Source organism: Ixodes scapularis, unplaced genomic scaffold (genome assembly GCF_016920785.2).
Source record: "Ixodes scapularis isolate PalLabHiFi unplaced genomic scaffold, ASM1692078v2 PGA_scaffold11__112_contigs__length_91849675, whole genome shotgun sequence".
In the NCBI taxonomy this organism is placed as follows: Eukaryota; Metazoa; Arthropoda; class Arachnida; order Ixodida; family Ixodidae; genus Ixodes; species Ixodes scapularis.
Window position 1 is genome coordinate 49,869,900 of NW_024609837.1, and position 26,115 is coordinate 49,896,014.

General features: G+C 47.3%; 1 protein-coding gene across 1 annotated transcript; it reads right to left on the bottom strand.

Moving 5' to 3' along the window:
• Nucleotides 1-12,372: 12,372 nt before the first annotated feature.
• On the bottom strand, nt 12,373-12,861 carry LOC121835060 (legumain-like). The gene has a single exon (XM_042288991.1). It carries the CDS (start codon nt 12,859-12,861, stop codon nt 12,373-12,375), a length of 489 nt encoding a protein of 162 aa, XP_042144925.1.
• Between the last annotated feature and the right edge of the window lie 13,254 nt (nt 12,862-26,115).

The following is a 26,115-nucleotide window of genomic DNA, read 5'->3' on the forward strand; positions in this document are numbered from 1 at the left end:
GTGTTCGTCGTGTTTCTGTGCGTGTTCTACTATCGCTAAACCATTCATGCACAGAAAAATCCCAATAACTTGCGCTTCTCATAGGTGCATTCGTGCCTCTGACTGCGTTCAGGCATCTGATAGAACAAAGTGTAGTCGCGCCCGCGTGACTATGCCTTTGACATAACCTTCGAGCTATTGATGTTCAGCATGTTTCACCAACTACTCTTCCTATATATTTGATCCATTACGGAATGTTGCTACTTTCTATCGAGATTTTTCTAACTAGTTAACAATGCGATGTCTGTGTGCATGTGCGTCTGGAAGAAGGGGGGGGGGGGAGAGAAGGAGAGCTCTGAGAAATGAGAACTTTTAAACAAACGACCACGCTCCGTGGTAAAGGTGCGTTGCTTTTGCTGACACATTACGTTGTTCTGCGCTGTAAGGAGCAAGTGAACACAGATCCGCGCGGGAATAGAGTATATTCGAGCTTTCCAAGCGTTTTGATCATTTCTATGTCTTGGTGAACATGCAGCTTTTAACGATAACAATGGCTCCTTTTCAAAACCCGTTCGAGCAACGTTTACATCACCAATCATTGGCACGAAGCGTGTAATTTTACCCGAGTGCTGCCCGAACTCTGATGTAGTCCTCGCGTCCGATGCATGCTCAGAGAACGTGCCCGAGAACTGAGTAACTCGGACATTTGGCACAAGCAGCTACACTAGACGGTGCGCAGTCTCGAAAATGGTCTCTTATACAGACCTGATTATCTCGACAAAGACCGAAGAGCGCAGGGTATGTTCAAGGCAGCCTATCACTTCGCAGAAATTGAGGTCGCGTGATTTGGGGTAACATGGCGTGGTCGCTTCAATTTGATTTCCCCGTTAAATGTGCGAGGGGAATTTACGTGGTTGTTTTCTGTGATGGTCCTTTTGTGACGGTTTTTTAGGCGGTGGTTATCTTATAGAATTCGGCTGATAGAAGACATATCGCCTCAAAAATAGGCAAAAAGGCGGAAAACAAAACATCTAGACGTGTGCACATAGTGAGATCCCATTAATAGTTTTGTTCATTCCAATTTTTTTTCACAAGACTGAGATGTGCTGGCTTCATATGAGGTCATATTCGAGGATAGATTTATTCTCTTTCTTAGGGCGCAAATCGGTAGATGAGTCTTTTCGAGTCCATGCCGCATGCTCGTGTCCAGTAACGTTCACCAGGGATTTTATTTTGAGTCGATAAATGGGTAGCAGCAACTTAGCTGAATAACGAATCTAAACAAGGAAAGGCAATGCGGTGCGTTGATTAGCGTAGCTATTAAAGTGATGTTTGGCCGGGTGTAAATAAATGCGCACACGTGACCGGAGGAATATAGTCCAGATTAAATGGGCAGTAGATCTCAGTGGAGGCGATTCACAAACGAGGTGGACAACGCCGCGCTTGTAAGCTCGAAGCAAACATAGTGTTTTCAGTACAGCTTTATTCGTATATCACCAACCACATCTTAAGATATGTGGATAACAAAGCGACAACACAGGGCGGATATAAAACGTTTCTGTCTCAGTGCGTAACACTGAGACCACGAAACAACAGGGCACAGAACCTTCCGGACTCTCGGAGACACAGTTCTCTATCGATTTTCTTAAGCGCTATCTCCTTATAGGTTACGCTGCCTAAAACGCGTTTTCGAATGGCGTGTTTAGCGTCCTGTTCCGCCCATCCGTCAAAAAAGGTCCCGAGGTGGCAAGAAATGACGCCACAGTAGTTGGTGTATCACGCTGTCGGAGGTCGCGATCCTGGCGGTGGGCATTGAAGTTCTAGCAAAAAAAGTACGAGCAAAAGCAGGTGTCGCTGTCGTCGCGGAATCCCAACTCCTGGCTGCTGAAGTTTCCGTGGACTGTCCAGCTGAAGAGCGACAGGCGTCTGCTACATAAACCATCGCTGCAGTTGCGAAACCGCCAGGATGGCGGACAGCGACAATACGACACTTCCCTGACGTCATCAGAAAACAACCGAGGGACAACTTTTTAGGACGTGGTAAACAAACCGATCGGATATACGTTTTAGGAACCACAGTTACATCTCTTGCCAAATCATAGCGTTGGAACTAAAATCTTTGATTGCGGTATACTGCTATAAAGCAACAGTGGGCACCGGTCGCAGAGTGGATCAACACCGGGGACGTAAACTTTGTTTACCGGTCTATCAGTCGTTTTCCCTTAGTGGAGAAGAAAAATATTTTTTTATTGCCAAAGCAGTAGCAACTAGTGTCATTAACGTCGTGTTTTACGAGACCATCAGCAAGATTATGTCTGTGCCAGTGCTGGATAAAGCAGTCATTTATTATTGCAACGCGCCAGCTTCTACTCCAACCAATCTTCGCACTTCGTAACACCGGAAAGGAAATACTGAGGCACAGTCTGCAACACGTAACCTCGGGCATTTTCACTATTTATAGTCTTCGCAAATCAAACCACCAAAACGTTCTCATCCTGAGCTATGCATGCTAAAGTGCAAGATTTCTTTGACGCGCCGAGGGCGCCAAGCAATTTGATGTCGTCAGAAATTAGAGGTGACACAACCAAATGTTTCGTTCCCGTTGAGTGGCGGAAACTTGAAAAGTAACGTCGCTCCAGCGTCATATAAACAACCGGCACTCCCCCAACCCCAATTTCACCCGCCACAACGCCAGGGATGCTTGAGACAATCAACAAGGTGAAGGCAAGGCGCGACCACAATAGTGGCAGACGTCGCTGTAATTTCGCATAACCCCAATCGGCTCCTTTATAAACTTCACCATCTCATAAATAAGCATGCATTACACCTTGGACATTAAGATATGTGCCGCTTGTACACTGACGCTTTGATGCCGATTTGGACTGACCGTCCAAAATCGGTTTTTCAGTGTATCGCGCTGGGATTTTCAACAGAGGTGCCCGAAGGTGGTACATTCATTAATTCAGTATATGAATGCATGAAACATTCGGAGTCAAAAGAAAGAAAACAGGAACCGGTTTTGTTTGTGGAAAAATTGTCGCTGAGACCTTATTCTCAATATCTTCAAAAAAACCGTCTTGAGCTATTTTGGCGCGTATTACGACAAAGATATAGGTGGGATGAAAAGAAACTACAATTGGCTTGCCTATTCTTTACTTCATTTTGCCCTAATATGAGGCACAGTAACAAAATAATGTTTAAATGTACAGGAAAATAATATGTGAAACATAGTTCTTAATTTTGCGTGATTTACAGATCGGGTGAGCCAATATTTCCACAATTTTAGTGAAATCTTTCACCACCTTCGGGCACCTCTGTACTAAATCTTGGCGCGGCACGTCAAGAACCCGATTTATGCTGACCGTCCTATTTGGGATCAAAGCGTTAGTGTACGCGCTGTATGCATGCCTATTGAACTGCCTAGCTTTCTTGAAAATAGCATTGGTAATTTTCCAGCTTTGGTGAGTGATATCATCGAGTGTAAATATACTTATATTTTTTTAACTATTAGCCCCATCGACTTTTATTCCGTATGCATGAACAGGAGATATCGACTGGCACATTTACATTCCTTCTTGGTACAAATAAGGTGGCGGATATTGGACACGATCACGCAAGTAAGAAATGTAAAGCCCTAACTTTCAACCACGGTCACTAACGGCTCAAAAGAAGTCTGACGTGGAAAGCCCCGGACATTTTGCAATCAATTACGCAGCCGATAGGATTGCGGCGTTAGAAAGTCGACGATCAAATTACAAAGCGACAAGCGGCAACATAATAAGGCACGTTCTGCGTTTCTTAAGATGTCAGAGATTTTACCTTTATACGAGAAAGGGCAGGCATAGTTGAAGGCTGATTGAAAGCCAGCGCCTGTTATGTCTCACTAGCGTGTCATTGCCCCACCTGCGTTACTTCGCCACTCAATATGCACTTTTTATTGCAAACGCCACCAGGCGGTGCTCCAGTGCTTGACGTCCTAAGGCTCCTGTATACTGAAAGGTAGCGCAAACCATTGTCCGAATTGGGGGAGAGAAATTTCTCTTCACCGATGCCCTTTCCCTCTCAAAAGTTCTCTTTCCCCTCACTTCAATTGGATCTAGCGCGACACGTCTTCCCATGATCCCGCGCGATTCCGTCGTCTGCTCGAAACCAACGCCATCACTGGGCGAGGCGTAGCGGTAATTCCGTTGTTCGCGGCCCGGCCATAGGCCGGGCCGCGAACAACGGAACGCGATACCATCATGCTGCGCTGTAGATTGCACAAACAGCATTGCGAAAGAATACCGTTTTTGCCGTCCCGATGGGAAAGGAAAATCCTTAACGGCGAAGACAATGGCCCCACTGGATCGATCGGAAAAGTTTCGAGTGCCTCCAAGGGAGACTTTGCGAGGTAAATCATTGTCAAACCCTGAATTGTATTACCTGTCTCTTTCGGTCTCGCCGATGAAGATCACCTAGTGCGATCATGAGACGAGACAAACACGGAACTACCTTATTGGAAAAACTAGCATGAAGATCAAACTGGCCAAGCTAGTAACTAAGCTGGTCAATGTGGTAATCAAACTGGTTTAACTGGAAATCAAGCTGGTTTAAGCTGGGCAAGATAGAATTTAAGGTGGTCAGTCTGGTTTAAGTAAAAACCAGCATGGACTAACTAGAATCTGGTTTTAGATTCAATCTGGTGTAGATGGGAGCCAGTCTGGTCCTAACTGGTCAAACTGGTTTTCCATGGAGCCAATGTGGTCAAGCTGGGAGACAAGGTGGTCATGCTGGGAGACAAGCTGGTGAATCTGGTCGAACTAATAATCGTGGTGGTCAAGCTGGTCATGCTGGGAGCGCGGACGCCAAGGTCGGCTAGAGATAGCCGAACTGGCATTGTTGGGAGCGCGCGCGCCAAGGTTGGCATAGGATAGAGCGAGGCCACGTGCTGTTCTTTGTCCTCTCGTTTTTGGTAGACGACAGGGCGCGTCAGGCGCACTGCAAGCTACCTTTGTGTGTGAGAAAAGAGAGAGAGAGAGTGGTAGGAACGGAGAATTTTAGGACGCGTTTGGCTATCTTAGGCAGACTTTCGAAGGGACGGCTGTGTGCGCGTTGTTTGGAGACTAGTTGAACGACGATGCAAGCGAAGTGGGTTTTGAGGAGACAGCGAGCAGCACTCCGTTCGGTGCGGGAATATGTCGGAAGCCCCGACTGAGGCGTCACTTCGTGTCTTCGAACGTGTTTGTGCTCGTGAATGACGGTGGTGCCGAGGAGTATCGCCAATGCCATCCAAGCCACACGGATTTCCTCGCCTCTGCCGACCACGCAAGTTGCCGCTTCGCCCACATCACTGGCGGTACCCAAGTTCACTTCTCTCATCCGAATAGTTTTTTCTTCGGCTATTGCCTGTTTTTGGCGTGTGTCTAGTATTTTTCGTGTTGAGAGATAAACAATATGGTTTTATTAACATTGTTGGCTTTGCACCGTGAACCACTGTCTTTGCGCCGGTTAGTACTGTGTCAGCGCCGAGGATATGTAGCATCTGAGTTCATGTGAGGCGGTTGCAAGTACGAAAATAATAAATTTGATGCCGAGTTGACTTTTCTGAAGAGCTTGGCTTGTTTATCCTGCGTATTAATTTAAACAGGCTAAACTGGTTGGGAAGTCCACCAGCATGACCAGTATAACTAGCATGACCAGCATGCCAAACTGGGCATGCTGGGCCAATAACCCAGCTTGAAGCTGGGACCAGATCAACCAGCATGACCAGCATGCCAAGCTGGGCATGCTGGGGCAATAACCCAGCTTGAAGCTGGGACCAGCTTAAGCTGTTTTTTTCAATAGGGCATATTATCTGACCGAAGGACTTTGAGACGTCTTTTACCGCATATTTGATATTGAAAACCGACTCGCTCGCTCTTAGCTCGCTTGCATTGAGTCGGCCGAGTTGAGAATGGTGCGTGAAAGACTAGGGCGCCACTAAAATAAAGAGGGTTGTAGTGTTAGCGGGTGCATCTTGCGTCAGTGAAAAAAGAGTCACCAACGATCGAGCACCTCGCGATTTTGTTTGTGCAACATATTTCCGCGATCGGTGCTTCACCAATGGTAACTAAAAATATGCGATGCTGCATTTGTTTTTCAGGATCACTTCACGAACGATGAGTTTGTGCCAGTGATCTTGGCAAAGACTGGCCTCAAGAAACTCAAGCCATATGCAGATTCTTAAATTGTTTCACACCGACCTCTTTCGAATGTGCAATATCTTGCCTTGTAGCAATAAATAGTTTCTTGTCTTCATCTTTGTAGGTGATTTGTTATTTTGTGATTAATAATACATCAATTATTGACAATAAAAAAATGGCTCTTGTATTTAGAAAGCTTTGCTGAAGGATCTCTCTGTCCTCGTTTTGTAACTCACGCAGTAAGGTACGCCCGCGGGTGTGCGGCAAAGCTTATACGCTTTGAGAGTGAACTCAAGGGTGTACCATGCGCTTGCGGACGTCAAAACACTAATATATGTGATAAATGAGAAACGTGCTGGCAAGGCAACCGCGAGCACGCGCTATTTTTTTATTTTAACGGAGGGGCTACAAGTGAGTGTATTTGATGGGTAGTTATATGCCCGAGGCGCGTAAATAGGCAGACGTCGCATATTCCTCCGCGCGCATGTTGACAGTTGCAGGTGGTATTCGAAGCTTATAACATGAGTATGAAGTAAACAAAGCTGCTGGATTGACAAAACTATTGGTGATGCTAAACATTACCGAAAAGTCCTGTTTTACACGCGTTGTGGTGTCAATTATTTGCCTAACTCGAGCGATGCCGATTCTCCAAATGCACTTCGTTCGAGATACTGAAAAGGTTTAGTAGAGCGTACGTTAAGGACTGCGAGCATTTCGGGCGCGGCCCCAATTCATGCTCAAAGCGACGGCACTAGCTCCCGCAAGCAACGCAGTCCTTGCGCACGAAACTCTATTTACACGCAGGGAGAGGTGCATTCTATCGTGTGCCTGCTCTCAGCTTTTGCTGCTATAAACGGGTAAACGAAATATATTTTCGGAGTGCGTTTCCATGTTCTGAAATACTCGACTAAATTTTTTTTTATTCGTTTGCGTTTAGCGGAATTGGAGAAATTCTTCTTCGTCTTTACGCCCGAGCAATTCCAACTCTGCTCGCGCTATTATATTTGCCGATTTGCCGATAAAGACGTCTTCCCGTGCTTTATAACTCCAATAAAGGTGCACAAACGCGAGATTCTTCACGTTAAAAAACAACACTGTCTTCATATCTGAAAAAAAAAAAAAAATCTCTATTCCGCCGCGCCCGCCTGTGTGCCAAGCACACAGGCGGGCGCAGTCGCGCGCCTTGTGGGCCCCGCTCAGACATGGCGGCGGGGGCGTGCGCGGACATTGGGCGAGGAGGATTGCCCTCGATGGAAAGGAGGAAAACGGGGGGAGAGGAGGAATTGCGCTACCTTTCCGTATATAGGGGCCTTATGACGTTCCATTGAACTTCCGGTTTTGTAAAAGGATAAACGAAATTCACCTTAACACCGCTGCTTGAAGTGTATATGAAACGTTTAACCACCGATTCTCCAAGTGAACGCCAAAAAAACGAAGGAGTGCGAGATCTGTAAAAATGTTTCGAGTATTCTTGTAAACTAACTTGCCTACCCCAAGATGTAATAATGCGCAGCAGAAGGCCTTCGTTAAATCTCCTACTGTGTTGCACGTGTATCATTTATGCTTTCTAGCACTGGTGACATAAGAGAGCTCAACAGGTTTGCAAAGACGGTGCAATTGGAAGCCGCTTGGGACGCAAGCGGCAGTCTATGTCAAAGGATTGACGGAAGAAAAGGGTATGCACCGTGGCAAAACTTTTTAATATATGAAAGATTTCGTAGCTGCCATTTCCGCAGCAGCTTATGCAACCGCAATCTGAAAGAACTTCCCAACAAATGGGTGTGGCCATAAATTCCTTAACTGTTTTAGACGAGCCCAGGTCGTCAACGTGGAGCCGCCCCCAGACCGTTCAGGGCGAGTATAGCTCGTCTGTTTTCCCCGGTTCACGCACTCAACCGTATTGGACGAAACAGGCTCGCTCATGGCTTAGTATCAAGCTCTGCCAACAAATGGCAGCACTGAATTTTATTTTACTTTTTCTATTTTGTTTGTGTATAGAAATTTGATTTTGATGACAACAAATGTAATTTTGCAGACAACGATTGAGCAGTTGTGGGTCAGAAATTTCCCAAAACTAAAAGCGATAAAGTGTCAATCAACCAGAATTTTTTTTAAAGGAGAGTCTTCGGCAGCTGATCTACGAGTTCTTGTAGTTCATGAATCCGAAGAGGAACGTTGGGTAGGAAGCAGAGCAAAACGAGGGTGATCAGGTGGTCAAAGAGGGTGTGAACTTCTACTGCCTCAGGCGGCGTTTGCAGGGGAGCTTGTGTGCACATATGCCCGCTCTGTGCTATCTCTGCAACACCACCGGGAGAATTAGGGCAAAGGTGGTCCTTCCTAAACACCTGATGCCGACGACGTAAGTCTTGCGAGTGTTTGTCATTCAAATGAGTCTCCTGTAAAAGGACGAAGCTCATTGAGAAACGAACCGACATCATCAATATTCAAAAGGCCGCGAGAGTTGCACTGGATAAGTGTTTACCCGCAGCAGTGTTAACTGGAACACTATAATATTAAAAACTTTACAATCTAGTAAAGAGTAGTTACCATATTTTAAAAACAGTGTTTACGCGCGTTATATTTGTTAGCAATTCTTTCTACCTCTCAGTAGAGACGGTTGGGGCAGAAAAACAGGATTCTAATCCCGAGTGGAGACCCTCCTCGTCGAATCTGAGTCAACTTCATGGGCTCTTCGGGTGATGCCGTTAGCTGGCCGTTGGGGGTCATCTGCCTCGACGGCTCACCTGGGTGCGGGGTGGCTGGTCCCAGCCTGGAGGGGCGTAAAGGTAGCCATCCCATGCTCTAAGGTGAATGCTGGCGTGCCAGCATCTTTCTTGTGGTTCAGACGCGGTACCACCGGCGCCGATCCCGTGCATTTAAGAATAGACTTCGACGAGACGCGCAGATTGTCCGAAGACGTCTGGGTTCCCGTCTATGTCATCAGTGACCGTGCAGGTTCCCTCCGCACGAACTGGGAATTCCCGCCCTTCAATTAAAGGAAAGACGTTGCTTAGCCTCAACGTAGGGGATGTTTTCATTCGCGTTCAATGTAAGGACTTACGTTCCTCGTTTACATTGTGAACAGACTCGAAGGTAGGCAGGGTGACAACCATCGCAATTCGGTTCATTCTTGGAAACATATGCCACTTAGCACAAGTGGCGCCCCCCCCCCCCCCTCCCCCCCCGACGATTCCGTGACCCATGGCCGAACTGGTGGCACTCCAAGCACCGCTTAGGTTTCGGCACACAGGGTCGAACGTGGCATTGAATGTAGCCTGCCTGCCTTTACGGTCGCAGGGAGAGCAGTGCAGTCATAAGTGAGAATAACATGCTTAGTCACTTTTCGTGTTATGGCAATTGGTGATGCGCCGTGCCACAGCCAGTGCCTAGCTGGGAAGAAATCTAGCAAATCATCCTCGGAAATAACTTCTTGAATGGGGCTTAGCTTGCGGTGAAGACTGACAATACATTTATAGTCCTCCACTTCATTAAGTGCCAAAAAGACAAAACTCTGCTGCTTGGTATTGATATCTACAAGAAGGTCTTCAGACGTCATTTCCCCTGCACTAAATGTTTCTCCAACATCGTCTTCAAGTACCTTATCAAGTAAAAAAGATGACAGTCTATACTAAGGGGTTTACTGCTTTCAGAGTGTATAGAACTATGAACATGGGGAATTTGTCGATAGAAAAGGACATTTCACTGCGGCAGATGCACTGGTTGGAGGCATGCCGGCAGCGGTGGCGCGAGCAAACTGGCTGGTGAGATCGGTTTAACGTTGAGTTGGCTCCACCTACCTGTGATGACGTCCCATGAAGGAATAAGTCGTTCCCACGCCTTACTTATTCTAGGTGGTGTTGGCTATGGGCTCTTTTTCGTGGTGTGACATCAGTCTAATGGGGTTCCTGCTGCTGTGTTTTGTTTGCTTACACTCTCTGAACTCTCGCATTGACGCCTGGCTACGTCGCACTAAACTCCGCCTCACTCTGCGATGAACCTCCGGAACAGCTATGGGCACCCGGGGCCAATCACGAGCTATAGTCAGTTACAGGTTAAGAAGGTAGCGGCAAATGCCCCTCAAAGGGAATCAGATATCCCTCCGCCACCTCCGCATCCAATAGCGTCCCACCGTTTCCGTGACGTCGCGGCCAACGCGCGAGGAAGGACTTGCCTTTCTGTACATATTTGCTTTATCTTTTGACTTTGACTTAGCATTGTGGAAGGCACGAGAGGGAGATTAGAGTTCTCCCCCACCGGTGGAAACAAATACGACTTTCGGGGATTAGCTTCCCCCCCGATGGATACAAAGGCTGCTTTCAGGGGCTCGGTTCCCTCTCCGATGAATACAAAGGTCGCTTTCTTAAAAAGTGGGATCGGAGACAAGTGGGAATCCATTGAAGCGGACCAAGGAGCGTTTCCAGTGAACTCTTCTTTCGACTGCGGAGAGATTTGAAACGGGCGCATCACACTTGTGGGAGGAGCTTCTCCTACCTTCTTGACTTGTAACCGACTCAGTCTTGTACACGTTACTGAAAAAAGGTAATCGATTACAATTACTATTACTCTTGGCTAAAAAGTATTCGATTAGATTACTTGATTACTCGACGGAAAAAGTAATTGGACGTTACTTAAAGAAGTAATCGTTACTTTTCCGATTACTTTATTGTGTCAAGGCACATCTTTAGCGTTCATAAAAATGAACTACTTCCAACCTATATTTCACATTTGCACAAGTATTGAAGAAGAAAAACTGGCTCCCTCTTCGTGGTCGTTGCACCTTCACAATGCGGACACAAGCATAGAATTCGTTTAAAGACGTTTAATGATGTGGGCGTTCGCCAGTGCGTGTGTGTGTGTGTGGGGGGGGGGGGGGGGGGGGAGCGGAGGGGGTTCTAGATCTTGTTAAATTCGAGCAAGGGTTGTCGCTCAAAGTTTGCGTCGCTCATTCTATTATTCACATGTGGATGAGCTCGCATGTTATACAAAAAAGTAGCATCTCCAGGATTTGAAACGGATCATCTGTAGTATCCATTAGCGGAAGAGATCGCTCCGACCACTTTTCAACTCGAAACATTGCTTGTCACAAAAACAACGTAGGGGAAATGGGGAAATATTTCAACTGCCTTTGTTATATTTGGCCTCCGCTTTCTGCATTCTTCTGTTCTGGTTCTCCTACGGGCTGCGAGTAGGTACCCTAAGCAGGATTTGTTTTTATTTTTTTATTTCTGTCCGTGTGTGCGTGAGGGGGCTAGTTTGAACCAGAGCCTCTGGTTTGAACGAAGGACTCACAAAGCTACATTCTGCTTCCTCAAACTTCGCCCTGAATGGCCTTTGTCACGAACTGTGGCTTCCCTAGGGCTTCCCACTCCCAGTCCAAGCTCGAAAAACAAAAACAAAAAAAAACGGACATTCCACAGAAACTGTACATAGAAAGAGATTGACCTCGTTTCCTACAGCTCCGCAAAAATCTATCTCAAATTCTATTTTTGTCATTTCATAAAAAAAAGCGTGTGCTCGGGAGGGGGGGGGGGGGGGGGGGGGCCGTGGACAAATTGTAACGGTTACAAGTAATTTTATTACTTCAAAAAGTAATCAGATTACTCTTGTGATTACTGCTTAATAAAAGTAATCAACTGATTACAAAATTACTCCAAAAAGTAATCGATTACAAGTAATTTGATTACTTGTAATGCCTACGGTACAAGTCTGAACCGACTATAGTTAGAAACCACATCGGTTATTGCTCGGATGTGCACCATAAGGGGCGCGCTGATACGCGCATCGTGACAATGTATGGCGTGTTTTTTTAATTGGCTGTAGTTGTACATTATGGCCCGAAGCTTTGGCTGTAGTCTGTCGTCAAATGAGGCGGAAAAAATTTAGCTCGCGTACAGATCAATTAGAAGCTGTTACCAACATGCTTCAGGTTTGGGTGTCACCACTTAAGGTCTGAATGTTTCCAACTTTGAAGACGAGTTGTACTTTGATGAAGTCCTCGGATTGCAGAAATGTTCATTTGGTTCCGACGACGGAAGCATAAATATTACGCTTGTGGCACCACTAAAATTATGCCAGAGAAAATAGTGGAAAACTGTATTTGGGTTCAACACACGGATCCTCACTGATTAATTTTTTATTTTTTTATTATTATACATATGAGTCATGAACCGCTTAATAAATATGTTAAGCTCTCCAAAATGGTTTAAAAGTGTGTCCCCTGCTTAATGTCGGTCTAAGAAATTCCGACGATCCTTGGACGAGTACGCGCCTGATTCATCGCCCTCCACAAGTCTTGAGTGGAAACACCCTCCTCGCTTAGGTTGATGAACAATCTGAGGTACTTCACAACATATAGATTCTGCGGCACCTCGAAGCAACGCGAGTCGAAGTGGCTCACTGCTTCTTTAAAGCACGCGTGCTTGGTAAGCCCTCTCTTGGCGTTGAGGAACCGATCGCCGCCCTGGGAGACACAGCCCGTCGCATGAGCGATGATCTGAGTCAGCTTGTCCTTCGAAAAGGCACTCATTTTCTTCATCGTGTGCATTTTGTTTTTTGTGATCACTCTTTTGCCCAGTTCTGTCGTGTTCCGCAAGCTTTCCCACAGGATGTTCATCGGAGTCATGGATTTGGTGGCGCAGTACCTCGGCGATCTTTGAAAGCGTTCCGGAGGCGGCGGTATAATGTGAGCGCCTTGAAACTCGCTAACCCCTGTGTTCCTCATGCGCATATGCCCATAGACAGACGCGGTACTGAAGGACGTATTGAAACGGGTGTCTTAAAACTCCTCCTGCAGCGTCCTCCTGCGGTAGAACTCCGCTTCTGTGTTCCTCATTCAGGACATGCTGTAGTAGTCGCTGACGAAAACACCGCGGACGTAGTCCTATTCACTCGGACAGGCTTCCTCGTAAGGATCGGCAGTTGTCGTTGAAAACACGCTGATGTTATAGAGCAGACGTCCGTCGAACATGGAGCCCAAGAAAGACGCGTAGAGGTAGAAGACCATCTTGGCGTATTTATTCTCCTCGAGCATTTTCTTGATGGCCTCAGTGAGATCCTTGGCGTGCAAAGCGTCGTCGGGGAAACTCACAAGTCGTCGGGCCTCAAGACCGTTCAAGTAAACAAAATGTGGTTTTTCGGCCCGCTCCCACATACCTTGCAGGTGCCACCCTCGATGAGTTCCCGTCGTCCTTGTGGCACATCGAGGAATTAATTGGCTGTGACGCTCGCTCCAAGGTAGTCCTTGATTGCGCCCGCGTAGTGGTGTCGACCGTTAAGATAGTTCGCGACGATCCCGGGGGTCGGGTTCCGAGGGTTGTAAGCGACGTCGTCGTACACCATAACTACGACGTTGTCACCTGGGACGCCATGGTGGTGCAGGATGTGATAGGCGTGGCACATGTCTGCTTGAAGATGGTAGTCGTGGTAGTCTTGACCAGCAGACGCGATGACACCCCACTTTGTGACGTCATCGTTTGCCGCTTGGTGCCTAACAGATGCCGAATCCCGATGTTCTTGAGTTGTCCCAAATGACGTAGCTGAGGTTTTGTTGATAAGGATTGCACAGCCTAAAATATGTCGAATAAACATATCTTCTTTTAAAGGTCGCCGCCAAAACTCCTGCTTTACCTGTAGTCGAGTCTTAAATGGCGTGCTGCAAGACAAAACAAAACAAAATAAAAGAAGCCCCGATAACCTGGAAAGAACGCCCTTTATTGTTCTAGACAAATGCAATTCGGAATTGATAAAACCTGCGATATTAGCTGGGACCTTTGTTTAACTAAAGAGCTAGCATTCGTTGCTTGCATTCACCAGTTGCTGAGTTACGCAGTGGTAGAGGAGATAAATATAATAAACAAAAAGCGAAAGAGGATCATAGTCACATTTTCGCCTATTCGTTTTCATTGTTTGATACCCCTGTTTTATGGGAACTTAAACGGCCTTTAGAGGGAAATCATTAAAAAACTAAAGAAAGAGTGAAGGCGACCATATCTTAGGCTTACATAGCAACGTTGGAGCAAAGAAGTGAATGAACAAACAAAAAAAACTTCAAATACAACGATATGTTTTGTGTTCGTCCCTCCCTTTTTCTTTTTACTCCAATGTTATTCGTCAGTCCTTCGAAAGGAACTTCCTGTAGATTTTCGAGCTACCTGGACAAACTGCATTCTCGAAATACCCGTGACTTACTCTTGACGGCATGCTATTTGTTATCTTAGTTCAGAATATTAGCTATTGAGAAAATGGCAACTGGAGGTGATGACAAAACCGGCATTCAAAATTCCCTTTGCTTCCAGGATCCGCGACGTGCACTGTTTTAAAACTTTCAGGTCAAGAAGGCTTAAAAAATTATTCTACGATCAATGGGATTCATCTGATGGATATGTGTTAGCATTGGTTCCCTCTCACCCCCGTTTCACCTATTTCCATTCCTTTAGGACTTTTTGCCATTCGTTTATCACCGCTTTCCTGTCGTTTCTTACTACTTTGCATTCGTTTATGACCCATTTCGAGTCGTCTTTTATTATGTCCCGTTTTCAATATTTTCTCGCCCCTTTTATCACTGGTGGAAAGAACCACATATATCGTCGGTGCGGCAACAGAGCTGGGCCGCATTCCCAACAGCGTGGCGCCAGCTCGTCGTTGGCTCCGCGCCAGCTGTGCGATGCTCGTATTGGTCCGAAGCGATGACGTCAGCACGCGCCATCCTCTCCCTCTCTCCCCGCCGCCGTGGTGAGACATTGAATCTGTAAATACGATACCTCCTCACCACAGCTCTCCTCGCGACGTCAGGCATGGCGCTGACAAACGGACGCAAGGAATGACAAAGGCGGGTTCTCGTGAAAACGAGCGTTCTAATGCTAACGCCTTAAAATACATAAAGCATCTTTGAAATCTTGCTGAAAGTCATCCCTAGATTATCTGTATTAGCCCCGAGAACGAACACAAGGATCGCTGCGGTCGCCGAGCCCTGATTGGGTGATATGTACCGTGAGGTCAGGGGAAGGACTCCGCTCTGCGATCTCCGCATCCGGCTCGCTTACCTGCCCCCGTTTCCTGGTTTGCGATCATGCTGATCAGTGGCGCAATGCAAATCCCCAAAAGATGCCGGTATCAGCTTTCACCACCCGAAGCTATCGAGGTTAAATATAGCATGGACAGTCAAACTAAGGATGGGAAAGGCAGCGTTAACGTCGGCCAATCTGTGCAGCAAGCACTTCGAGGAGCAGGACATCGTTTACACGCGGTACAAGACGCAGGGTAAGACCGATACCGACGTTCTTCCGTACCTTTTCTAAGCGTGTTTGTCACTTTTACTCTTATAATAAAATTAAAAGTATCGAAAGCTATCGGCTGGGGCAATTCCGCCGATGAACCTCTCCGTCCGTTTACACGACTGGAGCCGATCGTGCAAAGGTTCGGTGAACCTGGGGCGTAAGTGTTTCAGACGCCTAAATTACGTTGCTTGCATGTTTATGAATTCAGAAAATATTATGACCCGCTTCGTGGATATTTCAAATGGCATTTATATTAAGAACTCCGGGGGTAGGCGGCAAATTAGCTCGCCACGCCGACTCTGAGCGTGCCACTCTGTGTGCGCTGGTTCGCAGATGCTTCAAAGGCCCTGGCTCTGAACGCCTTTGAAGTGCTCGTGGAACAGAATTGTTCTACATTCGTTGAAGTGAAGTTTTTGGGTTCATTATATGGGACAAGGGATGTAAGAATGCACCCCTTTTTTGTTGGAGTTCAGACTCTACCATCATTCCCTCATTGTTAATGGCTGTGTTCAATATTTCAGCATGCCCATTGCGGTGTTTGGAGTGTTTGAAGGAGCGCGAAAAACGTCAAATAAGCAAATCCACCTTTTTCACGCAATCTGCCGGAAAGCCCTGCAGTTCGCTAGGCCTTATTTGTATACGCTCGCCTTTCGCTTATCGGCCGCCATGTTGCTTTACGGCGTAGTAACCCTTTGCTACCATTTGCTTGAATGCGTATGAGGTCGTTATTTTGGAACGAGGCGTGGTTCCATATATGGAAGAACATTTGGCCACCCCAAAGGTACTAAGCACCATATGACAAACTTCTTTCTTAATATCTGCGCTATTTCTTAATTTTGAACACAATACCAGCCGTGAGGTCGAGAAAGTGAGCGGGTATTTTAAAGATGAGAGTACCCTCGAGTATTCAAATGTTATGTAGAAAAGCATGTATATACATTTGTATTAATTAGAATACTCGTCGACGAGGATAATAAAGATGGTGTGACTTTTCCCTTAGCAGCCGTCGAGCTTGAGAAAATTCCGTGCCCAAGGCAACATAAAATATGAAAAGCCAAAAATAAAACTACTCTCTTGCACAGCTTTTCATCTCCTGCAAGCAGTTTTCCAGCCTCGCCTCCGTCCACTCAACACACTGTACTCGCCAGTTGCAACCCTCTGCCACACCGCTGTGCTTCCAGAAAGTCCCCAACACGACCAACTCTCTGCGTCGGTCGTTTTGGAACCGGCTGGCTCCGCGTGTTTCTTTCGTGTTGACGCTGTCTACACAGGCACTCGCAGGTGAGCGTCAAGTGCTCCAATAGGGAATTGTAGTAGACCGTTCCGGATACCGTAGCGGAGGAGAAAAGCGATCTACTACAACTCCCTATTGTCTCCATCCCCGTATCCCATGTCTCCTCACGCCTGACACTCAGTGGACCCAGTGGACTCTACGGTGGGGTCAATCGCCATTTCAGGGTCAAATTATGATTTTCAGTGGAGGAGCGCCAGCTGTAGGCAGGACAGGATATCGAACGACCGCCATGTTTGCCAGCTTTATTGAGAGATGGCGCCACGAGTGCCGAAAAGCCCTAGTGTGCCTATAGGTGTGAGTGTGGTTCCTAGTTCAAACTGCTTCATCTAAGTCACGTGGTCTAGGGGCCGTGTTTTGGCGGTGCGGAAAAAAAAAAACTAATACTTTGCTATGAGAATACCATTCCGCTCCGCACATTTGCATTATACAGCGCCAAATCCTCCTCTAGGGGTGGGGACACACCGCGTTCAGGATAACGTATGCTCATCGCGCTTTCGCGCTGTCGACGGATTCGCCAAGACAGCGCCACGTTACTCAAATAGCTTAACTAAATCACGTTACTCGTTACTCGCTCAAAAAATTAACCTCATACGTTTCTTTTTACTGTGATTCCAAAGAGACGCGTTACATTTGCTTGAACGTCGCGTTAGTTTCTCGTCGCTCAGGATGTGCTGTTTTTATGAAACAGTAGCCCTTACCTGCATTTGTCGGGGTCAATAATTCCTCGTCTTTTATCGCGTTCATTCAGGCAAAACCGGCTATACAGACTAGCTTTGTACACATATTTTCCATGTTCAATGTAGCGTTTTCTAGTCATACAATTTGCTGGCGCAGGTTGGGCCGAGAACTGGGTTGGTTACTTGTGTTGTGCAAGCTCCCTCTAGAAGTAACACCGCTAATCGATACTTCACAAAAAGTTCCAAAAATGCGTTATTATTTCCTTTCAAAAAAAAAAAAAACAGGTTTCTAGGTTGTACCTTTCTTACCTAAAAGAGTAGCTAGGTAAAAGTAACGCGTTACTTGTGCCGCTTTACGTATACAGGTCTTGCAGCGACGCCCGTCTACCTGACTCTCCAACCCCTCCCAATTCAAAGGGAAAAACCCCGGGGCTGAGCGCATCCAGCCTTTCCAATGTGCAAAGGTTATCGGTGTCAACATTTCGTGGTGTAAGGGTCAGTTCACGTACTTGCGTTTGCCCATCGGAACGAGCTCTCGTGATTTCTTACAACTAGAGAACATAGCAAGCACGCTGGTTCCATGACCCTGGAACTGCATTTCACCAACGCAAAGGTCTTGCGGTCTTTCCCGGATTAAATGTACGTATTGCCTACGAGAAACGGTCGTTTATAACATCGTCCAAAGGTTTCTCGAAGCCTAACAAAAATTACGCGTAAAGAAAAAAGTGGAAACTGAAAGTGTTTTACGTCTATCCCACAGATGACCTCGCCTGCGGAAGTTCCACCAATCTGCGTGCGACCATGTCTGCCCATGGCCAACTTTCTCGAACATTGCGATCTTTAAGCAAGAAAAGCAGAACTCAACAATTTTGTGAACGGGCTCCATAGGATTCAAAGCTGAATATCAGTGGAGCCGTGGAATAAAAACTATACGTGACTAAAAGTTTAATTACTGCTTATGGATATTTATTAATGTCATCTAAGATATTCTCGGGGAAGGGTGCGATGTTTGCTCCTGTTTAGTTGAAATTCTCGTTTTAGTGCCTGCGCCGAAGCGTTCATGTCCAAGAACGTTGGGGATTATTAAAGAGCAAGTGCTTTCCGCGGTTTGAGTTGATCGCTCTCCGAAATATGGGACATCTACAAAGCTACAAGTTCATTAAAAAAACCTTTATCCGAGGGTAGTTAATAAACGAAATTCTGAAGTAAAATTGAGACTCAAGAAGTAGGAAATAATTATTGGAACTGACGAAGTTCAATCGCACCAGCGCTAGTTTCTCTTAATTCCTCTTCCCGCAGAAGGTATTTGACAGAATCAAATTAAGTTTGAGTTGTTATGTGGAACTGGTCAATAAAGACGCTAAATATTCCTTTCCAAATCACTTTCCCTCGGTAGGAACGGTTTTTGTATTGTATATCGTCTGCTCTCGCTTTTTGGCTGGTCTTAAGGTGTGGTCCTCCCCAAAGTTGTTTACTCATTACAGTACATTGTCTTTTCATTGTTGCGATTCATCTGCCGGGGCATGGCTGCAGGCTCCGAAAGCGCTTATCAGAACTGGTGTCACCATCTTAGGAAACATGGCAGTTGTTCGGCGACAGCTGCCTATATTTTTTTAAATTTTGTTTCTCATGTTCGTTGTAAGTGGAGGTAAGACTTGAAGTGTTAATACGAACATTGTACGAATCAAAAAATATTTTGATAGAAATTACTGCTTCATAAATCAAATCGCTTGTTTTTACTGCCTTAGAATATGATGTCGTTTTATCGTGCAAGTCGCCTTCCGACTGGTCGATTTTTTTTTGTCATTTAATATGGTTAGAATGACCCAGCTAAAATAAAAGCAATCGCAAAAAAGAAAAAGAAGAAATTATATGCCAGCAGGAATAACTAAAGTCAGTTAGTTTGTTAGAGCAGTTTCCCAAATCAAGGGCAGAGCTTGAAGGCCGCAAATCGCAGTCACGGCTGGATGCTAAGCTGCGACCCGTACTTTGTTTCATTGGTGCTACCGCAAAGAAGCCAGTTTCACTTTTCTCTATTCTGATCCGTTTCGCAACCCCGTTTTGGATCGCGACCCACAGTTTGGAAAATACTTATGCAAAGTTTTTCCTTTTCTTCTTCTTTCTTTTTTGTCTCGGGGGGTCTGTACCTACCATGAAGTTCCCGGTGTAAAGGGTAGTTTGTTCCTGTCTTCGAAGCCGAATTTCTGTTTGTCAGTGACAGGTCAAGAATACAGTGACGGTGCGCCACTCAAAAGAATGAATACTACTCCGCCAGCCAGTCGCTTCCACTTGTTTTAAGAACGGACTTCTTTGAATATTGTAGCGCGAGCTTAGCCGTTGTAGCTATCAACGAGATTGTGTGTAACGCCGACTTTTCGTAGCTGTTTTGTTTTCGGTCGCTGCAAATTACCGGCCGGGCTTGCGTCACAAAGTAGTGACGGTATCCACGTTTTCTGGAGGATGTTTTTGTGTAATGAGGTCATAATTTAGATGTGGTACTATCATCTAAAACAGCAGTTATAGCCTGAGTTACAGCCTGAGTGCGGCTGTGGCCTTTCGCTCGACGCCTCTCGTTTTTATCCTTTCGTTTTCTGCTGTACTCCGTTCACCGCACAACTGATGGTGCTGTGGGAGCTACGCGTGACCGGACCAATCAGCCGCCGCCCTTTCATCACCCAACACCGCCCTCTATGAATGGGTATGGGAGCGAGCTTGATCACGTGACGAGGCTATTGCTTTATTGCTGCCGTTGGAAAACAAAGCTACTACTAAAAAAAGGTCCATTGATGCATTCTAAGGGAATGCGTAAGCATGACCCTTGGAAACGTTACACACGTCCACCTTTTGGGAAACACTAACAATGTCACCTTTACTTTTTTTCTTTTGGCTATCTGTTTAGGTTCCTCTATTTCGCTTCCTCTTTTTTACCTCGTTACCGGGTCAGCGTTAGCGTTTCCCAAAAAGAGACGTGTGTGGCGTTTCCCAAAGGACATGCTAACGGATTCCCCAAAAATCCATCAATGGATCTTCCTATAAATTATTTTCACCCCATTTCTGTACTCTGCCTGTCAGAGTACGTCGACGTCCTGGAATACGGTCATCCATATCATTCGGGGAAATAACCACTGTTCGGGATCTGAAGAAACTACGACCCGATCAACGTGATGGTAACGGTTTATCAGAATGAGAACATGACGCATGTCCCGCGCGTGACCCCGTTGCCCACTTCCTCGTCGTCCCGTGTCCATTCTCCAACATCCTCCCACCCAACAAAGTCAAACCGACGGTTTCGTCGGAATTTCTAGACGGTAAAGAAGTTGAATGGATCTTCTTCTCTTCACGCGACTTAACAGTCGAATAGTTCAGGCACGCACTTTCCCATCTGGAAAGTTCTTGTCGACGACGGCCAGATATCAAAATGTTCTTGGGCGATGGTTGTTCCTGAGAAGCGCAACATCTCTCACTTGAATGCCGATTGAGTTAGATGAGCCTACCGTGCGTGCAAATTGCAACCCCAAGCGGCCAAATCTGAAATATTTCACATTACACGTTCTTCGCCACTGGCTCTGTGTGAGCATTCGCTTCTCGGGAACGGGAGTAGAACATTTGTGCCACTTTCTGGTTATCCTGGGTGGAACTTCGAGCCCGTGATCGGATGACGACCCGTGGTCCGAGCTACCACGGCGACGCTTTTCCATTGCAATGTCTTGTATTTCCATCAAAGGCTGTTCAAAAAGAGCACTTAAATTGAGCCCCGCTTCGTCACTCACAAAGTCCTGGTAGCGGTAACCGTTGCTCCCGCAAAACGTTCGCAAGAGGTGTCTAAGGGTTTCGATAGAGATTTTGTAACCCAGTAGTCCACTTGGCCCTTGCACACTATTTTCTATGAGGCCACAAAGAACTTCGCCAACTGCGTCACCAACTTCCCCCGCCTTTCGATTTGCTGAGCCATTCAGCTGTTCCTTCTTTGATGCAAACGTCTTCGAAGGTGAACTTATAATCCGTCCGGGTCGGTGCCGTTTACGAAATTTCTTGCAGTTGACGCTGACCACTTTGCCCTCCTGAATCTCAGCGAAAACGCTTATGAGGCTGGTCGGTTCCATAATGTTCCCCCGCGTTTCAACAGCACCAGCGGGAGTCTCTTTAGTCCCCTCCCTATCATTGCTCATGACGTTCACGTTATGGATTCCACTGTCCTCCTTAAAGTCACTGGCACTCAGCTCGCGCTGGCAACCGACAGGCTCCGATACTAGCTAAGCGCCAGCTGCTTCCCGGTCATCTTTGAAACCAGATTTCCTGCTATTACTGGGGCTATTGCAAGGTGTCAGTGCCGTAGGCGCCCATTTCAGGGCCTCCGGTTCGTCGGATTCCAAATCACTGTCTTTTCGAACTGCTTCCTCGGGCACCAGTTCACCCTTGAGGCTTGACTGCTTGGGCTCTGGCACATCCTCCTCAGGAACCGGTAGTGTATTTTTTTCACGTAGCTGCTGAGAAGGCTGGTTGCTTTGATGTCGAGTCATTACCTGCATAACAGTTACTTGGTGCCAGCCCACTTCCGGAAATGGTCGTACTGGACCTTGCAGTGTCCAACCAAATATTGTTTCTACTGCTGCCGAATCTCCGTCAAGTCTCTTGATGGACCCAGTGACAGCTTTCCACTAATTATCCACTCCGATCAGTATATCAATGTCAATGTCTCTCTTGAGCCCCGAGCATGAAAGATCGGCGAATTGCAGCGTGCACGTTTGAGCTGTCCTGCAAAGACTTACAGGGAACGCGGAAGAACGGCAGATGGCAGGAACTTCCAGAGCCTCGATTGGTACACGTCTCCGATCGTATTGACTCTGGAGCCATACCTCTACCTTCCGGAGTTTACTCGCATTACCAAAGGCAGTATTGCCGAAGAGTGTAATGCTCAAATCCTCTTTTCCTAAAACCTTACAAGAGAGCTCGTTGACAAGCCTGGTCGTCACAAACGTCCGCTGGCTCCCTCCATCCAGTAAGCACCGGAATAGGCGGCGCTTAGTCTCCCCTTCTGCCCAAATTGTGGCGGTTTGCAGAAGAACTGTTTCGACGCTGTTAGACACCGCACTCGTTACTGACACTTCCGAAGTGCCTGGCACTGACGACGAATGAGGACTGTCTTTGGTGGCATTGAGATCAGGATCGCAGAGCCAAGTCATGTGTCTCCCTTGGCAGCTGGCGCAACGGAGAAATCTGGCATTGCGACAATCTCTTGCCCGGTGATAACTTTTGCAGCACGTGAAACATCGGCCGTCTCTCTTCAGTACTTCTTTTTTCTCCCTGATGGAACGCACGTTGCATTGGTCGAACGAGTGCTCACGTGCACCGCATAAAAAGCATTCGGCGTTTTGAGCGTGCGTCCTTGCAACTAAAACTGCTGCCGATGGAGTGATGTTTGCTTTGCGTACCTGGTTTGATGAGTCCTCCTTTTGGGCCTTTGATATATTGGGTTGATTGGGCTTTATTTCAAGGACGCGCTCTCGGCTCTCTACCTCGGACCTCAGAAAATTCAAAAACGTTTGCAGGCTACCGGTGCTATCCGCGATATCGGTGGCTCTTTGCTGGCAGTAGCGGAGGACAAGATCGTCAGGAAGTCTCTTCTTCACGGCAGCATGTAGCAGCACACTGTACTCTTCCGCCTTTACGCCAAGTGCTTCAATGCTGCGGACATTTAACGTGATATCATCATACAGCCGTCTCAGAGCCGTGACGTCGCTCGCCGTGGTAACATTTTTTAAATTCAAGAGTCGCGTCATGTGGTCGTCGATTATCGCCTGGGCCTGGCCGAACCTGTTCTTCAAGAGATCCACAGCGATGTTATAGTTGTTCTCCGTAATAGACAATCCCCGTATGCTGTCTTCCGCCTTTCCGAATAGATAGCTCGTCAAATATCTAAATTTATCAATTGGAGCGCGGTCGGGGTTGTTGTGTATAGCCCCTTCAAATTGATCCCAGAAAGGTTTCCAGTTATGGAGATCTCCTTCAAACTTTCGGATCTCTAATCTTGGAAGTTTGATTGCTATCGTTCTTGACCTTAGATGACCTTGGTCCCGATCCTGTAGTCGTTCCACAGCGTTCGATACGATGTTAGGCGTGCGTACGGCATCCAGCTTGAGCGCGGCTCTTGTCCGTAAAGGGCAGATCGACACTTGATAAGCCTCTACGCTTTCCATCTCTTCTTCAAGGTGATCAATATCAACCCCATCTTCAATCTCGCCGTCAACTGCCTTCAATGCTGCTTCCTTCAGTTCGAGGATATTCAAGTTTTCTGTGAGCTCACCAGCGGTTGCATCCGAGGAATCCAATAGAGCTTGCAACTCGTTGGTGGCTCTGGGGGGCTATGTTGCGCTTTTTGGACTCCCAGGAGACTAGGGAGAGGGAAGTGACGTCAACGACACAGCAAACGCAGATTGGATGTTGACAGAAGAAAACGAAATCAACACCCAATCTGCGTTTGCTGTGTCGTTGACGTCACTTCCCTCTCCCTAGTCTCCTGGGAGTGCAAAAAGCGCAACATAGCACCCCTGGTCACCGCTGACCGGATGACGGCTCGTTTCCTCCGCAGTCGGTCCATTCTCTGAAGGCGAGTTGTTGTCCGGGTTCCGTGTCAGTCAGATGGGCAGCTGTCACTCGTTTTGTCGGGCGTCTCCTAGATCCCGGGTTTCGGAACCAGATGTTTGGGATCTGAAGAAACTACGACCCGATCAACGTGATGGTAACGGTTTATCAGAATGAGAACATGGCGCATGTCCCGCGCGTGACCCCGTTGCCCACTTCCTCGTCGTCCCGTGTCCATTCTCTGTTACAAGCGGGGATAGACCGCACGGCCGGCAGGACGTGGCCGGCTAAGCAGAAACATGACGCCGTCGTTCCTTTCGCTTCAGGAACTGAAGAAGTGTTTTAATGTCTCGTGATGGCAATCGAGGTAACCGACAGCTACCGCTATGAAATCTGGTAGCGCTAGCAGCCAGATAGAGATTGTAACAACTCTCCCCCCCCCCCCCCCCCTTAGAACATTGCACGCGTAAAAAGACCTAAGGAGAGTAGCGCTGCACGGGTCTTCTAGCCCTTGCGCTACGTCGCAGATGCGGTGCGCTGCTGGTTGTGGCGAGGACAGTGCTACGGTTGTCCATGGGTTTGTCAACAGCAGCAGCTGTGCCAACTGGTACCATAGCAACGGAATCATGTGGAACCGTAACTGGATCAGCAGTTTGGATGGTGTCTTCTGTTTGTAGTTCTTGCTGATCTGCGGCAGTCTCGGGCTGAAGTGGCTCGGTGACTGCTGCAGTTGTCTCCGTCGGTCTGGGCCGCAGGTGGTCACCATGACGATGCCACACTGTACCGTCGTTGAGGCGGACTTGTGCTGATGAGTTACTGGTGGCGCCTATCACACGAGCAGGCAGCCATGTCGCACCTTGACGGAAATTCCTTGCGAAGACTTCCTCTTCAGTGCCACATGACGGACCTTGCCGGCACCCTTTATCCGTGTACAGCTTCTGCTTTAGCTGTTTGAGTAGTACTGACGACTGGAGGCTTGGCCGGAGGACATCTAACGGTGTTTTAAAACGTCTCCCGGTCAGTAGCTCGCACGGCGCTCTGCCGGTGACCTCATGCGGAGTGGTCCTGTAGTGGAACAGAAGTCTAGATATCTGAGTCTGGAAACACCCAGATGCACTCTTCTTAAGTTGGTTCTTGACAGTTTGAACAACACGCTCCGCTGCACCATTTGAAGCTGGATGATAGGGTGGTACAAGCATGCGGCGTATACCGTTGCGTGTCAAGAATTTCAAGTATTGTTCACTTGCGAAGGCAGGACCATTATCTGATACTATCAGATCTGGCAGACCATGCTGGGCAAATGCTACTCGCAAAGCTGTGATAGTAGCTTCTGCCGAGGTGGATGGCACGGGGAAAACTTCTACCCACTTTGAGAATGCATCCACAATGACTAGGAAGGTTCGCCCCATGAATGGGCCTCCAAAGTCAATGTGAAGCCTTGACCAGGGCTTTTGTGGAAAAGGCCAGGGTGTCTGTTGAACCAGCTGTGGAGCCCGTTGATGAGCTTGGCAAACTGTGCAGCTCTTCACGTTTTTGGCAATATCATCGTCAATACCCGGCCACCAGACGTGGCTTCTGGCGACCAGTTTGCTTTTCTCAATGCCGGGATGGCCTGCATGAAGAAGCTTCAGGACTCGATCTTGCAACACTTGTGGGACTACCACTCGTGTTCCCCAGAGCAAACATCCGTCATGAAGGCCTAGCTCAGTGCTCCTTGCGCTGAATGGGTTCCCTTCTGGTCCCAATGTAATGCCCTCTCCTCTCAGGACAGCAAGCATCACGTTACCCAGAAACGGGTCATTCTTCGTTGCTTGAGCCACTACAGCAGGTGACAGAAGACTGGGGTAAGCCTCTTCGAGCATAAAGATTTCAGCCGGCACAGGTTCTGAAACACTGCTTGTCGGCACTGGCAGTCTACTGAGTGCGTCTACGTGTCCCAAGTCTTTCCCCGGTTTGTAGAGAAGCTGGTACTTGTAAGCAAAAAGCTTGAGAGCCCACCTAATGAGTCGAGGCGAAGCGTGGACTGGAATCGGCTTGTCAGGACTCAGCAATCCAGGTAGAGGCTTGTGGTCTGTGAAGGCTTGAAACGGGTTTCCCCACAGGTACTGGTGGAACTGCTCAACACCGTACACCAAAGCTAATGCCTC

Bases quoted from the DNA above. Each gene is read 5' to 3' on its own strand.
- LOC121835060 (XM_042288991.1), bottom strand. From the start codon at position 12,861: ATGAGGAACACAGGGGTTAGCGAGTTTCAAGGCGCTCACATTATACCG.